The sequence below is a fragment of the Oryctolagus cuniculus genome, chromosome 14 (assembly GCF_964237555.1).
Source record: "Oryctolagus cuniculus chromosome 14, mOryCun1.1, whole genome shotgun sequence".
Lineage (NCBI taxonomy): Eukaryota > Metazoa > Chordata > Mammalia > Lagomorpha > Leporidae > Oryctolagus > Oryctolagus cuniculus.
Window position 1 is genome coordinate 37,090,519 of NC_091445.1, and position 14,762 is coordinate 37,105,280.

General features: G+C 54.6%; 1 protein-coding gene across 1 annotated transcript in view; it reads right to left on the reverse strand.

The window, feature by feature from the left end:
* The window catches only part of ARHGEF28 (Rho guanine nucleotide exchange factor 28), a 142,393-nt gene that overhangs the window by 45,322 nt on the left and 82,309 nt on the right, over positions 1-14,762 (reverse strand). The window contains 2 exon segments of the mRNA XM_017350622.3: positions 12,510-12,692; positions 13,768-13,859. Coding sequence (XP_017206111.2) covers positions 12,510-12,692; positions 13,768-13,859 — 275 coding nt within the window.

The window sequence follows — 14,762 nt, forward strand, 5'->3', positions numbered from 1 at the left end:
CCCAATGCCTTTTCACCTCGTGGAGGTTTTAACCACGGCCCACAGAGCTCTGAGGCCGGGTCTGTCGCTCCCCGTCTTCGTGGGGGAACGACACCAAGCCCTGCCTAGGCTTCATATCCGAGCCACGGCACCATCATGTCGCTCCCCCTCCTCGTGGAGGAACGACACCAAGCCCTGCCCAGGCTTCATATCCGAGTCACGGCACCATCATGTCGCTCCCCCTCTTCGTGGAGGAACGACACAGGACCCTGCGCTGTTCTTTCGTCTGCTCGGCCCTCCCCGGGTTTGCTGCTGGTTCTTCCCGGGTTGGCTACTGTCCCTTCCACCTCCGTGGAAAGGCAGTTCCCCCTGCCACATTCCCCACTTCCGCGGGGGAGCGGCACACCGCCGGCTGGCTCTCTCGGGGGCTGCACAGGTGTTCCCCTTAGATGTTCCCCTTAGATGTTCCTCTTAGATGTTCCTGGTGCGTGCCGTCTCTCTCCTCCTATATAGTCTCTCTCCTCCTATATAGTCCTCTTCCACTGCCCACACGCCGAGCACGCTGCTCTCCTCCAATCAGGAGCAAGTCCTACAGTTTATTGGCTGAACTGGAGGCAGCTGTGTAGAAGCTGTTTTCTTCTCTCCCAGCGCCATATTGTGGGAGAGCAGATGCATAGAATAAGTCTTAATTCCAGTAACTTAGTCTAGTCCGAGTTGCTCCCCACAGATCCCCCTTTCTTTTTATTTTTTGGCGTTGATACGTGCCTGTCTTCGGTGTCCCGCGGCACACACTCTGCTCTGCTTGCTAGAGTTGCCACAGGTTCTTACAAGTCCTATCAATCAGGCAAACCGAATCCGGGTCCTCTCTTCGCCATGTTGTGAGGAGGTTTTTAGGCGCTGATGCCTGCCTGTCTTCGGTGACCTGCGGCTCATACTCTGGTCGAGCCGCCTGCTGGTGCTTACCGCCTTACTAATCAGGCAGACCGAATCCAAGCCTTCTCATTGCCATATTGTGGGGAGGCCTATTGGTGTTGATTCGTGCCTATCTTCGGTGACCTGCAGCTCATACTCTGGTCGAGCCGCCTGCTGGTGCTTACCGCCTTACTAATCAGGCAGACCGAATCCAAGCCTTCTCATTGCGGTATTGTGGGGAGACTATTGATGTTAATTCGTGCCTGTCTTCGGTGACCTGCGGCGCATAAGCTGCTAACCGCCCGCAGGTGCTCATCGCCTCACTAATCAGGCAGACCGAATCCAAGCTCTCTCATTGCTGTGTTGTGGGGAGGCCTTTCTATTTCTCTATTTCTCTATCTCCGGGCATTCCTATTTCTCCCATTTTACTTCTATCTACCAGCATTCCTATTTCTCTCATTTTACTTCTAAACTTCTGTTTCTCTTATCCCCGCAGCTTCCCAGCGCCCGCCCCGAGGCTGCTTCTCGGCGGCTTCCCGGCTGAGCCGCTTCAGCCCGCTTCTCTTATCTGCGCGGCTTCGCTTCGCGCGCACACTCCGCGGTCTCTCACTAGCCCAGCGTTCCCTATCTACTTGTGCCCCGCACGCTCTGCGCGCGGCAGCCTTCGCGAGTCACACAGCGTAGCTTACGTCTCCGCCACTAGCATTCAATCTAAGTTCCCTGGGCTAACCTGGCGAATTCAACTCAGCTCACGTTTCCGCCCCACGATCTGGCTTCCCGTCCTTTGCTCCCCGGGCTAATCAGACGGATCCCAACCTGGCTTACGTTTCCGCTTCTGGTTTCAACTCTTCGCCCCCCATTCCCGGGCTAACTTAAGAATCCCAAAGTGGCTTTCGTCTCCGCCTCGGCCTGCCCCCCGCGGCTTCAATTTCCCTAACATTTTTCTCTACCCGGTATGTTTCCCCAAGCTTTCCTCCAACAATACTCCTCCCTCATTTCTCCTGGCCTCTCCCCACAGTCCACATCCGAGTTTGTTCTAGCTTTCACTTTCGCCTTCGACCTTAGAGATTTCTCCCAGCTTCCCCCCGTAGTCCGTATCTGAGTCTATGCCTAGGCTTTCAATAGCTTCTTCCGGCACCTTTTTCGTCCGGCTTTTCCCTAGGCTGTTTGCTAGTCTCTCTCTCCGGTATTTTCCCAGTTCTTCCCGTTTCTTCCCTCCTAAGTTTCCTATCCGTCCTAGGTTTCCTATCCGAGTCACGGCACCATTATGTCACTCCCCGTCTTCGTGGGGGAACGACACCAAGCCCTGCCTAGGCTTCATATCCGAGCCACGGCACCACCACGTCGCTCCCCCTCCTCGTGGAGGAACGACACCAAGCCCTGCCCAGGCTTCATATCCGAGTCACGGCACCATCATGTCGCTCCCCCTCTTCGTGGAGGAACGACACAGGACCCTGCGCTGTTCTTTCGTCTGCTCGGCCCTCCCCGGGTTTGCTGCTGGTTCTTCCCGGGTTGGCTACTGTCCCTTCCACCTCCGTGGAAGGGCAGTTCCCCCTGCCACATTCCCCACTTCCGCGGGGGAGCGGCACACCGCCGGCCGGCTCTCTCGGGGGCTGCACAGGTGTTCCCCTTAGATGTTCCCCTTAGATGTTCCTCTTAGATGTTCCTGGTGCGTGCCGTCTCTCTCCTCCTATATAGTCTCTCTCCTCCTATATAGTCCTCTTCCACTGCCCACACGCCGAGCACGCTGCTCTCCTCCAATCAGGAGCAAGTCCTACAGTTTATTGGCTGAACTGGAGGCAGCTGTGTAGAAGCTGTTTTCTTCTCTCCCAGCGCCATATTGTGGGAGAGCAGATGCATAGAATAAGTCTTAATTCCAGTAACTTAGTCTAGTCCGAGTTGCTCCCCACAGATCCCCCTTTCTTTTTATTTTTTGGCGTTGATACGTGCCTGTCTTCGGTGTCCCGCGGCACACACTCTGCTCTGCTTGCTAGAGTTGCCACAGGTTCTTACAAGTCCTATCAATCAGGCAAACCGAATCCGGGTCCTCTCTTCGCCATGTTGTGAGGAGGTTTTTAGGCGCTGATGCCTGCCTGTCTTCGGTGACCTGCGGCTCATACTCTGGTCGAGCCGCCTGCTGGTGCTTACCGCCTTACTAATCAGGCAGACCGAATCCAAGCCTTCTCATTGCCATATTGTGGGGAGGCCTATTGGTGTTGATTCGTGCCTATCTTCGGTGACCTGCAGCTCATACTCTGGTCGAGCCGCCTGCTGGTGCTTACCGCCTTACTAATCAGGCAGACCGAATCCAAGCCTTCTCATTGCGGTATTGTGGGGAGACTATTGATGTTAATTCGTGCCTGTCTTCGGTGACCTGCGGCGCATAAGCTGCTAGCCGCCCGCAGGTGCTCATCGCCTCACTAATCAGGCAGACCGAATCCAAGCTCTCTCATTGCTGTGTTGTGGGGAGGCCTTTCTATTTCTCTATTTCTCTATCTCCGGGCATTCCTATTTCTCCCATTTTACTTCTATCTACCAGCATTCCTATTTCTCTCATTTTACTTCTAAACTTCTGTTTCTCTTATCCCCGCAGCTTCCCAGCGCCCGCCCCGAGGCTGCTTCTCGGCGGCTTCCCGGCTGAGCCGCTTCAGCCCGCTTCTCTTATCTGCGCGGCTTCGCTTCGCGCGCACACTCCGCGGTCTCTCACTAGCCCAGCGTTCCCTATCTACTTGTGCCCCGCACGCTCTGCGCGCGGCAGCCTTCGCGAGTCACACAGCGTAGCTTACGTCTCCGCCACTAGCATTCAATCTAAGTTCCCTGGGCTAACCTGGCGAATTCAACTCAGCTCACGTTTCCGCCCCACGATCTGGCTTCCCGTCCTTTGCTCCCCGGGCTAATCAGACGGATCCCAACCTGGCTTACGTTTCCGCTTCTGGTTTCAACTCTTCGCCCCCCATTCCCGGGCTAACTTAAGAATCCCAAAGTGGCTTTCGTCTCCGCCTCGGCCTGCCCCCCGCGGCTTCAATTTCCCTAACATTTTTCTCTACCCGGTATGTTTCCCCAAGCTTTCCTCCAACAATACTCCTCCCTCATTTCTCCTGGCCTCTCCCCACAGTCCACATCCGAGTTTGTTCTAGCTTTCACTTTCGCCTTCGACCTTAGAGATTTCTCCCAGCTTCCCCCCGTAGTCCGTATCTGAGTCTATGCCTAGGCTTTCAATAGCTTCTTCCGGCACCTTTTTCGTCCGGCTTTTCCCTAGGCTGTTTGCTAGTCTCTCTCTCCGGTATTTTCCCAGTTCTTCCCGTTTCTTCCCTCCTAAGTTTCCTATCCGTCCTAGGTTTCCTATCCGAGTCACGGCACCATTATGTCACTCCCCGTCTTCGTGGGGGAACGACACCAAGCCCTGCCTAGGCTTCATATCCGAGCCACGGCACCACCACGTCGCTCCCCCTCCTCGTGGAGGAACGACACCAAGCCCTGCCCAGGCTTCATATCCGAGTCACGGCACCATCATGTCGCTCCCCCTCTTCGTGGAGGAACGACACAGGACCCTGCGCTGTTCTTTCGTCTGCTCGGCCCTCCCCGGGTTTGCTGCTGGTTCTTCCCGGGTTGGCTACTGTCCCTTCCACCTCCGTGGAAGGGCAGTTCCCCCTGCCACATTCCCCACTTCCGCGGGGGAGCGGCACACCGCCGGCCGGCTCTCTCGGGGGCTGCACAGGTGTTCCCCTTAGATGTTCCCCTTAGATGTTCCTCTTAGATGTTCCTGGTGCGTGCCGTCTCTCTCCTCCTATATAGTCTCTCTCCTCCTATATAGTCCTCTTCCACTGCCCACACGCCGAGCACGCTGCTCTCCTCCAATCAGGAGCAAGTCCTACAGTTTATTGGCTGAACTGGAGGCAGCTGTGTAGAAGCTGTTTTCTTCTCTCCCAGCGCCATATTGTGGGAGAGCAGATGCATAGAATAAGTCTTAATTCCAGTAACTTAGTCTAGTCCGAGTTGCTCCCCACAGATCCCCCTTTCTTTTTATTTTTTGGCGTTGATACGTGCCTGTCTTCGGTGTCCCGCGGCACACACTCTGCTCTGCTTGCTAGAGTTGCCACAGGTTCTTACAAGTCCTATCAATCAGGCAAACCGAATCCGGGTCCTCTCTTCGCCATGTTGTGAGGAGGTTTTTAGGCGCTGATGCCTGCCTGTCTTCGGTGACCTGCGGCTCATACTCTGGTCGAGCCGCCTGCTGGTGCTTACCGCCTTACTAATCAGGCAGACCGAATCCAAGCCTTCTCATTGCCATATTGTGGGGAGGCCTATTGGTGTTGATTCGTGCCTATCTTCGGTGACCTGCAGCTCATACTCTGGTCGAGCCGCCTGCTGGTGCTTACCGCCTTACTAATCAGGCAGACCGAATCCAAGCCTTCTCATTGCGGTATTGTGGGGAGACTATTGATGTTAATTCGTGCCTGTCTTCGGTGACCTGCGGCGCATAAGCTGCTAGCCGCCCGCAGGTGCTCATCGCCTCACTAATCAGGCAGACCGAATCCAAGCTCTCTCATTGCTGTGTTGTGGGGAGGCCTTTCTATTTCTCTATTTCTCTATCTCCGGGCATTCCTATTTCTCCCATTTTACTTCTATCTACCAGCATTCCTATTTCTCTCATTTTACTTCTAAACTTCTGTTTCTCTTATCCCCGCAGCTTCCCAGCGCCCGCCCCGAGGCTGCTTCTCGGCGGCTTCCCGGCTGAGCCGCTTCAGCCCGCTTCTCTTATCTGCGCGGCTTCGCTTCGCGCGCACACTCCGCGGTCTCTCACTAGCCCAGCGTTCCCTATCTACTTGTGCCCCGCACGCTCTGCGCGCGGCAGCCTTCGCGAGTCACACAGCGTAGCTTACGTCTCCGCCACTAGCATTCAATCTAAGTTCCCTGGGCTAACCTGGCGAATTCAACTCAGCTCACGTTTCCGCCCCACGATCTGGCTTCCCGTCCTTTGCTCCCCGGGCTAATCAGACGGATCCCAACCTGGCTTACGTTTCCGCTTCTGGTTTCAACTCTTCGCCCCCCATTCCCGGGCTAACTTAAGAATCCCAAAGTGGCTTTCGTCTCCGCCTCGGCCTGCCCCCCGCGGCTTCAATTTCCCTAACATTTTTCTCTACCCGGTATGTTTCCCCAAGCTTTCCTCCAACAATACTCCTCCCTCATTTCTCCTGGCCTCTCCCCACAGTCCACATCCGAGTTTGTTCTAGCTTTCACTTTCGCCTTCGACCTTAGAGATTTCTCCCAGCTTCCCCCCGTAGTCCGTATCTGAGTCTATGCCTAGGCTTTCAATAGCTTCTTCCGGCACCTTTTTCGTCCGGCTTTTCCCTAGGCTGTTTGCTAGTCTCTCTCTCCGGTATTTTCCCAGTTCTTCCCGTTTCTTCCCTCCTAAGTTTCCTATCCGTCCTAGGTTTCCTATCCGAGTCACGGCACCATTATGTCACTCCCCGTCTTCGTGGGGGAACGACACCAAGCCCTGCCTAGGCTTCATATCCGAGCCACGGCACCACCACGTCGCTCCCCCTCCTCGTGGAGGAACGACACCAAGCCCTGCCCAGGCTTCATATCCGAGTCACGGCACCATCATGTCGCTCCCCCTCTTCGTGGAGGAACGACACAGGACCCTGCGCTGTTCTTTCGTCTGCTCGGCCCTCCCCGGGTTTGCTGCTGGTTCTTCCCGGGTTGGCTACTGTCCCTTCCACCTCCGTGGAAGGGCAGTTCCCCCTGCCACATTCCCCACTTCCGCGGGGGAGCGGCACACCGCCGGCCGGCTCTCTCGGGGGCTGCACAGGTGTTCCCCTTAGATGTTCCCCTTAGATGTTCCTCTTAGATGTTCCTGGTGCGTGCCGTCTCTCTCCTCCTATATAGTCTCTCTCCTCCTATATAGTCCTCTTCCACTGCCCACACGCCGAGCACGCTGCTCTCCTCCAATCAGGAGCAAGTCCTACAGTTTATTGGCTGAACTGGAGGCAGCTGTGTAGAAGCTGTTTTCTTCTCTCCCAGCGCCATATTGTGGGAGAGCAGATGCATAGAATAAGTCTTAATTCCAGTAACTTAGTCTAGTCCGAGTTGCTCCCCACAGATCCCCCTTTCTTTTTATTTTTTGGCGTTGATACGTGCCTGTCTTCGGTGTCCCGCGGCACACACTCTGCTCTGCTTGCTAGAGTTGCCACAGGTTCTTACAAGTCCTATCAATCAGGCAAACCGAATCCGGGTCCTCTCTTCGCCATGTTGTGAGGAGGTTTTTAGGCGCTGATGCCTGCCTGTCTTCGGTGACCTGCGGCTCATACTCTGGTCGAGCCGCCTGCTGGTGCTTACCGCCTTACTAATCAGGCAGACCGAATCCAAGCCTTCTCATTGCCATATTGTGGGGAGGCCTATTGGTGTTGATTCGTGCCTATCTTCGGTGACCTGCAGCTCATACTCTGGTCGAGCCGCCTGCTGGTGCTTACCGCCTTACTAATCAGGCAGACCGAATCCAAGCCTTCTCATTGCGGTATTGTGGGGAGACTATTGATGTTAATTCGTGCCTGTCTTCGGTGACCTGCGGCGCATAAGCTGCTAGCCGCCCGCAGGTGCTCATCGCCTCACTAATCAGGCAGACCGAATCCAAGCTCTCTCATTGCTGTGTTGTGGGGAGGCCTTTCTATTTCTCTATTTCTCTATCTCCGGGCATTCCTATTTCTCCCATTTTACTTCTATCTACCAGCATTCCTATTTCTCTCATTTTACTTCTAAACTTCTGTTTCTCTTATCCCCGCAGCTTCCCAGCGCCCGCCCCGAGGCTGCTTCTCGGCGGCTTCCCGGCTGAGCCGCTTCAGCCCGCTTCTCTTATCTGCGCGGCTTCGCTTCGCGCGCACACTCCGCGGTCTCTCACTAGCCCAGCGTTCCCTATCTACTTGTGCCCCGCACGCTCTGCGCGCGGCAGCCTTCGCGAGTCACACAGCGTAGCTTACGTCTCCGCCACTAGCATTCAATCTAAGTTCCCTGGGCTAACCTGGCGAATTCAACTCAGCTCACGTTTCCGCCCCACGATCTGGCTTCCCGTCCTTTGCTCCCCGGGCTAATCAGACGGATCCCAACCTGGCTTACGTTTCCGCTTCTGGTTTCAACTCTTCGCCCCCCATTCCCGGGCTAACTTAAGAATCCCAAAGTGGCTTTCGTCTCCGCCTCGGCCTGCCCCCCGCGGCTTCAATTTCCCTAACATTTTTCTCTACCCGGTATGTTTCCCCAAGCTTTCCTCCAACAATACTCCTCCCTCATTTCTCCTGGCCTCTCCCCACAGTCCACATCCGAGTTTGTTCTAGCTTTCACTTTCGCCTTCGACCTTAGAGATTTCTCCCAGCTTCCCCCCGTAGTCCGTATCTGAGTCTATGCCTAGGCTTTCAATAGCTTCTTCCGGCACCTTTTTCGTCCGGCTTTTCCCTAGGCTGTTTGCTAGTCTCTCTCTCCGGTATTTTCCCAGTTCTTCCCGTTTCTTCCCTCCTAAGTTTCCTATCCGTCCTAGGTTTCCTATCCGAGTCACGGCACCATTATGTCACTCCCCGTCTTCGTGGGGGAACGACACCAAGCCCTGCCTAGGCTTCATATCCGAGCCACGGCACCACCACGTCGCTCCCCCTCCTCGTGGAGGAACGACACCAAGCCCTGCCCAGGCTTCATATCCGAGTCACGGCACCATCATGTCGCTCCCCCTCTTCGTGGAGGAACGACACAGGACCCTGCGCTGTTCTTTCGTCTGCTCGGCCCTCCCCGGGTTTGCTGCTGGTTCTTCCCGGGTTGGCTACTGTCCCTTCCACCTCCGTGGAAGGGCAGTTCCCCCTGCCACATTCCCCACTTCCGCGGGGGAGCGGCACACCGCCGGCCGGCTCTCTCGGGGGCTGCACAGGTGTTCCCCTTAGATGTTCCCCTTAGATGTTCCTCTTAGATGTTCCTGGTGCGTGCCGTCTCTCTCCTCCTATATAGTCTCTCTCCTCCTATATAGTCCTCTTCCACTGCCCACACGCCGAGCACGCTGCTCTCCTCCAATCAGGAGCAAGTCCTACAGTTTATTGGCTGAACTGGAGGCAGCTGTGTAGAAGCTGTTTTCTTCTCTCCCAGCGCCATATTGTGGGAGAGCAGATGCATAGAATAAGTCTTAATTCCAGTAACTTAGTCTAGTCCGAGTTGCTCCCCACAGATCCCCCTTTCTTTTTATTTTTTGGCGTTGATACGTGCCTGTCTTCGGTGTCCCGCGGCACACACTCTGCTCTGCTTGCTAGAGTTGCCACAGGTTCTTACAAGTCCTATCAATCAGGCAAACCGAATCCGGGTCCTCTCTTCGCCATGTTGTGAGGAGGTTTTTAGGCGCTGATGCCTGCCTGTCTTCGGTGACCTGCGGCTCATACTCTGGTCGAGCCGCCTGCTGGTGCTTACCGCCTTACTAATCAGGCAGACCGAATCCAAGCCTTCTCATTGCCATATTGTGGGGAGGCCTATTGGTGTTGATTCGTGCCTATCTTCGGTGACCTGCAGCTCATACTCTGGTCGAGCCGCCTGCTGGTGCTTACCGCCTTACTAATCAGGCAGACCGAATCCAAGCCTTCTCATTGCGGTATTGTGGGGAGACTGTTGATGTTAATTCGTGCCTGTCTTCGGTGACCTGCGGCGCATAAGCTGCTAGCCGCCCGCAGGTGCTCATCGCCTCACTAATCAGGCAGACCGAATCCAAGCTCTCTCATTGCTGTGTTGTGGGGAGGCCTTTCTATTTCTCTATTTCTCTATCTCCGGGCATTCCTATTTCTCCCATTTTACTTCTATCTACCAGCATTCCTATTTCTCTCATTTTACTTCTAAACTTCTGTTTCTCTTATCCCCGCAGCTTCCCAGCGCCCGCCCCGAGGCTGCTTCTCGGCGGCTTCCCGGCTGAGCCGCTTCAGCCCGCTTCTCTTATCTGCGCGGCTTCGCTTCGCGCGCACACTCCGCGGTCTCTCACTAGCCCAGCGTTCCCTATCTACTTGTGCCCCGCACGCTCTGCGCGCGGCAGCCTTCGCGAGTCACACAGCGTAGCTTACGTCTCCGCCACTAGCATTCAATCTAAGTTCCCTGGGCTAACCTGGCGAATTCAACTCAGCTCACGTTTCCGCCCCACGATCTGGCTTCCCGTCCTTTGCTCCCCGGGCTAATCAGACGGATCCCAACCTGGCTTACGTTTCCGCTTCTGGTTTCAACTCTTCGCCCCCCATTCCCGGGCTAACTTAAGAATCCCAAAGTGGCTTTCGTCTCCGCCTCGGCCTGCCCCCCGCGGCTTCAATTTCCCTAACATTTTTCTCTACCCGGTATGTTTCCCCAAGCTTTCCTCCAACAATACTCCTCCCTCATTTCTCCTGGCCTCTCCCCACAGTCCACATCCGAGTTTGTTCTAGCTTTCACTTTCGCCTTCGACCTTAGAGATTTCTCCCAGCTTCCCCCCGTAGTCCGTATCTGAGTCTATGCCTAGGCTTTCAATAGCTTCTTCCGGCACCTTTTTCGTCCGGCTTTTCCCTAGGCTGTTTGCTAGTCTCTCTCTCCGGTATTTTCCCAGTTCTTCCCGTTTCTTCCCTCCTAAGTTTCCTATCCGTCCTAGGTTTCCTATCCGAGTCACGGCACCATTATGTCACTCCCCGTCTTCGTGGGGGAACGACACCAAGCCCTGCCTAGGCTTCATATCCGAGCCACGGCACCACCACGTCGCTCCCCCTCCTCGTGGAGGAACGACACCAAGCCCTGCCCAGGCTTCATATCCGAGTCACGGCACCATCATGTCGCTCCCCCTCTTCGTGGAGGAACGACACAGGACCCTGCGCTGTTCTTTCGTCTGCTCGGCCCTCCCCGGGTTTGCTGCTGGTTCTTCCCGGGTTGGCTACTGTCCCTTCCACCTCCGTGGAAGGGCAGTTCCCCCTGCCACATTCCCCACTTCCGCGGGGGAGCGGCACACCGCCGGCCGGCTCTCTCGGGGGCTGCACAGGTGTTCCCCTTAGATGTTCCCCTTAGATGTTCCTCTTAGATGTTCCTGGTGCGTGCCGTCTCTCTCCTCCTATATAGTCCTCTTCCACCAATCCCAACTCGGCTGCCCACACGCCAAGCACGCTGCTCTCCTCTAATCAGGAGCAAGTCCTACAGTTTATTGGCTGAACTGGAGGCAGCTGTGTAGAAGCTGTTTTCTCCTCTCCCAGCGCCATATTGTGGGAGAGCAGATGCATAGAATAAGTCTTAATTCCAGTAACTTAGTCTAGTCCGAGTTGCTCCCCACAGGGTCCACCCACGCCACCTCTGCTCAGGGCAGCGTCCCGACTGCCACCGCCCTGGCCTTCTTCCTTTCCTTGGACGAGCCACGGTCACTCAGCCTCGGGGACTTGTATTCACTTTCTCTGTGCCCAGCAACGCTCCCAGCCCCGGATCTTGGGACAGCTGGCTTCTTCTCATCTCCCAATTCTTACGGCAAAAAAACGACCTGGTGGGAGACATCTTGCCCATCCCAGGCCCCTGTCCTATTTCTGTGCACTGCCTTTCCCCACCAGAAACTTCACGGAAGGACGCTCAGTGGATGCTGGCTGAACGGCTGGGTGATGCACCTGTGGGGCCGCTTCCGACAGCCCACTGCCCCTCTCCGGCTCCCACCTTCCTCGACAGTGAAATAGAGATGAACAGTCCCAAGATTTCTAAATCCCCCACCCCCACCCCGGAGCTGAAGTCCTGAGGCTACAGGAGAGCCTAAACCCTCTGCCATCAGCACCTGCCGACCACGCCCCCACATATCCCTTCAGCTTCCTCCTCTGAAGTTCCTGCCAGAGGGGACCACTCACCACCCTCCTTGTGACCATGCATCTGTAGACCACGCCCCGTCCCAGCCACCGCCCCCTGCTGGTGTTCCTTAGGCACAATTCTCCCCCTCCTTCCAAACTGCTCAGTCCGTGAAATTCTATGAACTCAGCCCTCCCACGAGCCTGGCTTTTCACCTGCTGGACTTTCTCATCCCCAGTGAGCTTACCTTGGCTACCACCACCCATTGTTATAACCTGGGCTTCCTTAGCTGCACTTTGTCAGTCTACTACCCATGGGGCCCTCAGGGAGTTCCTTTTAAAACATACATCAAGCCACCCTTCCACTGAAAACTATAATGTGACCCATCTCACCCTCTCATTGAAATTCCAACTCTTTACCTTAATGCATGTAATCTGGGACCTAATTAACCCTGTGTCTCCTACCCCCAGCCTTCACTTCATTGCACCTGCATTGCCCTCCTTGCTGTTCCTCAAACAAGCGTGGCACTCACCTGCCTCAGGGCTTTTGCACCTGCTCTTCCCAGTGCTGGATCACTCCAGATATCTCGTGGCTCTCTCGTTTCCTTCACTTCTACTTATGTGTCAGTGTATCAGAGAGGCCTTCTCTGGTCACCCTAAGACAGAACCACCTGAACTCCATCGCTCCCCTCCCCCTTGCCCTGTTGCTTTGTGTTTTATGTACCTGATACCACCTGACAGATCTGCACCAAGACCACAGCACATGTCGCGTAGCAGGTGTTCACCTAACACTTCCTGAATTCGCCAGACCAAGTCCTTGTCAAAGCGGCTTACCTTCTTTCAGTGCTGCCGCCAGTAAGGACGCTGCCTGCGGAGGCTCTCCCGGGTCGGGTTTAATGAGGAGGTGGGGTTCCAGGTGCACATCCTCCAATCCACTCAATTCTCCAAGTTCGGCGTAGATGTGCAGCTTCTCCTCCAAATACGTGCAAATCTGCTGGTCTTGGCTGCTGAGTATTTCTGTGAAATGATATTCACCTCAGAAGGTTATCATTCACACAAACATAGCAACTAATGTTAAATCCAAGCCACACGACAAAGATGGTGCTGCATAGATGGCACGGCCCGATTTAAAAGGAAAAGCACGAGTTAGTGGCTGGGCTAGAGCCAAGTTCCAGTCCCGCCTCTTCCACTTGGCGCCCGCAGCCGGCAGCAGGAGGCTTGCCGCTCGCTCAGCCTCCTCTGTCTTTTCTGTAAATAAGGAATTCGCGCAGCGTCCATTTCCTCTCCCATTCCCCTGCTCCAGGAAAACTCGCAAAAGCCACTCTTTGTTTATTCGTGCTGTTTTCTATTAAGACTACACAGTAAGTGCAGGAATGAAAATTGCAGAGGCCTGTCCGTGGTCAGTAAATACCCACAAGGAAAACAATGCAAGGGCAGAAGCCACTTGGGCCTCAGCGATTCTTGGTCAAAACCAAGCACATTTTTTCTAAACAGCCAATTCCTTTGACCATCACTGGGCACGTCATTTTCCTTAGATTTCAACATGCTATAAAAGTCTTACAGCTCAAAGGGTCCTTCCCTGGCATGGAAGGCACCATGCCTATTCCTCTCGGGGAGCATTGGAACCACCCAAGTCCATGCTGGCCACCTACACATGCTGAGTCAACTGGTTGGGCTGGGGCCCAGGAATCAGCATTTCTGAGGTCTCCCCAGATAAGGTCCCTGGCAAGGCAGAGTGGAGAAGCACCAAGCCCACCTAATTCCCTTCTGTCACGCATTTGCAAATCAAGGGCCTTGTCCACAAAGTCACATGGCTGTGACATGACAGTGCTGGGACCTAAATTAATCCATCAGGCAGGAAGCCCAACGATCACCTGCAGGACAGTGCCCACACATGTCAGAAGAGTGTGTGTGTGTGTGTGTATGGGTGTAATCTTATTTGAGCATTTCTAGTGCCAGTGTTTTTTTTAGGGGGGCTTGGCTAACACACACAGATTGAATCAACTAGCCCTCCCTGCCATTCACGATGCCTGGGCTTTCCCAACACCCAGGGAGCATACCACAGCCGGGAGCCAGAAGCACAAGTACCAACCTTGACATTGCTGAATTCTGGCCACTCTGGCTTCAGCTCTCCGCCTCTCTTCGTCGGATTCGCTTGTCCTTCCTCCCTCTTCTTCTGGGCAACTTGAAGAGAAAACAGGCGAGAGAGAGCACTGAAGCCAAAGCCAAGTATACGCAGGCCCATCAGGAGAACATGGGGACTTGGCAATAGAGTTCCTCACAAAGGAGAAAATTCAGCACTGAACACGCATCAGCCCTCCTTGGCTCAGAAATTCTGTCCCTTGAGTGTATTAAAGGACCATGCACAATCCAACATGGTTCTCAAAAAGTCAGCAACACAGATGACTCAAATACTCCGACACAAACATGTGTGATGTTGGGATGGCACTAGGAGTGAGCAGTGGGGGACAGAGTGCCAAGGTCCACACAGGTAGACTGAAATAATAATTTTTGCTTTATGTAACATTTGGGCGCTTCTACTCTTCATGGCGGTAGTAGGGTTGAGGGGATGAAGGTAGGGGGCCAGGTTGAGTTGGAGGGGGTGCAGTGGAGATGGAAGGATTTTAGAGAATGTCGGGATCTCACTAATCAAATTACCAGTAAGACTGACCACTCCAGCCTGGAACCCTTTTTATCAAAACTGTCATTGCAGAAGCAGCGAGGAATAAATTGCCATAGAACACTTCATCCACCAAGGGAAAAACATTTATTGAATGATTCCTCAGTACTGGGAACACAGAGAAAGGAAAGACAAGGTCCCTGCCCTCAAGGGGCTTCCAATCTAATTAAACACACATATATACAGAGAATAGCTACAAGGCAGTATATAACAAGCATCGAACAAATGCGTCAGAGGGCAGATGTTAAAGAATTTCAGGTAAGGAAGAGACCACTGGAACTGAGGAGGTCTTCACGAAGGAGGCGGGGCATGCGCTGCACCAAGCCAGGCGGGACACACACAGGCAGAGGGCGGGCGAGGGTGTTACGTGCAGGGAGGCGTGGAGGGCAAAGCGGCAGGAGGGGGGC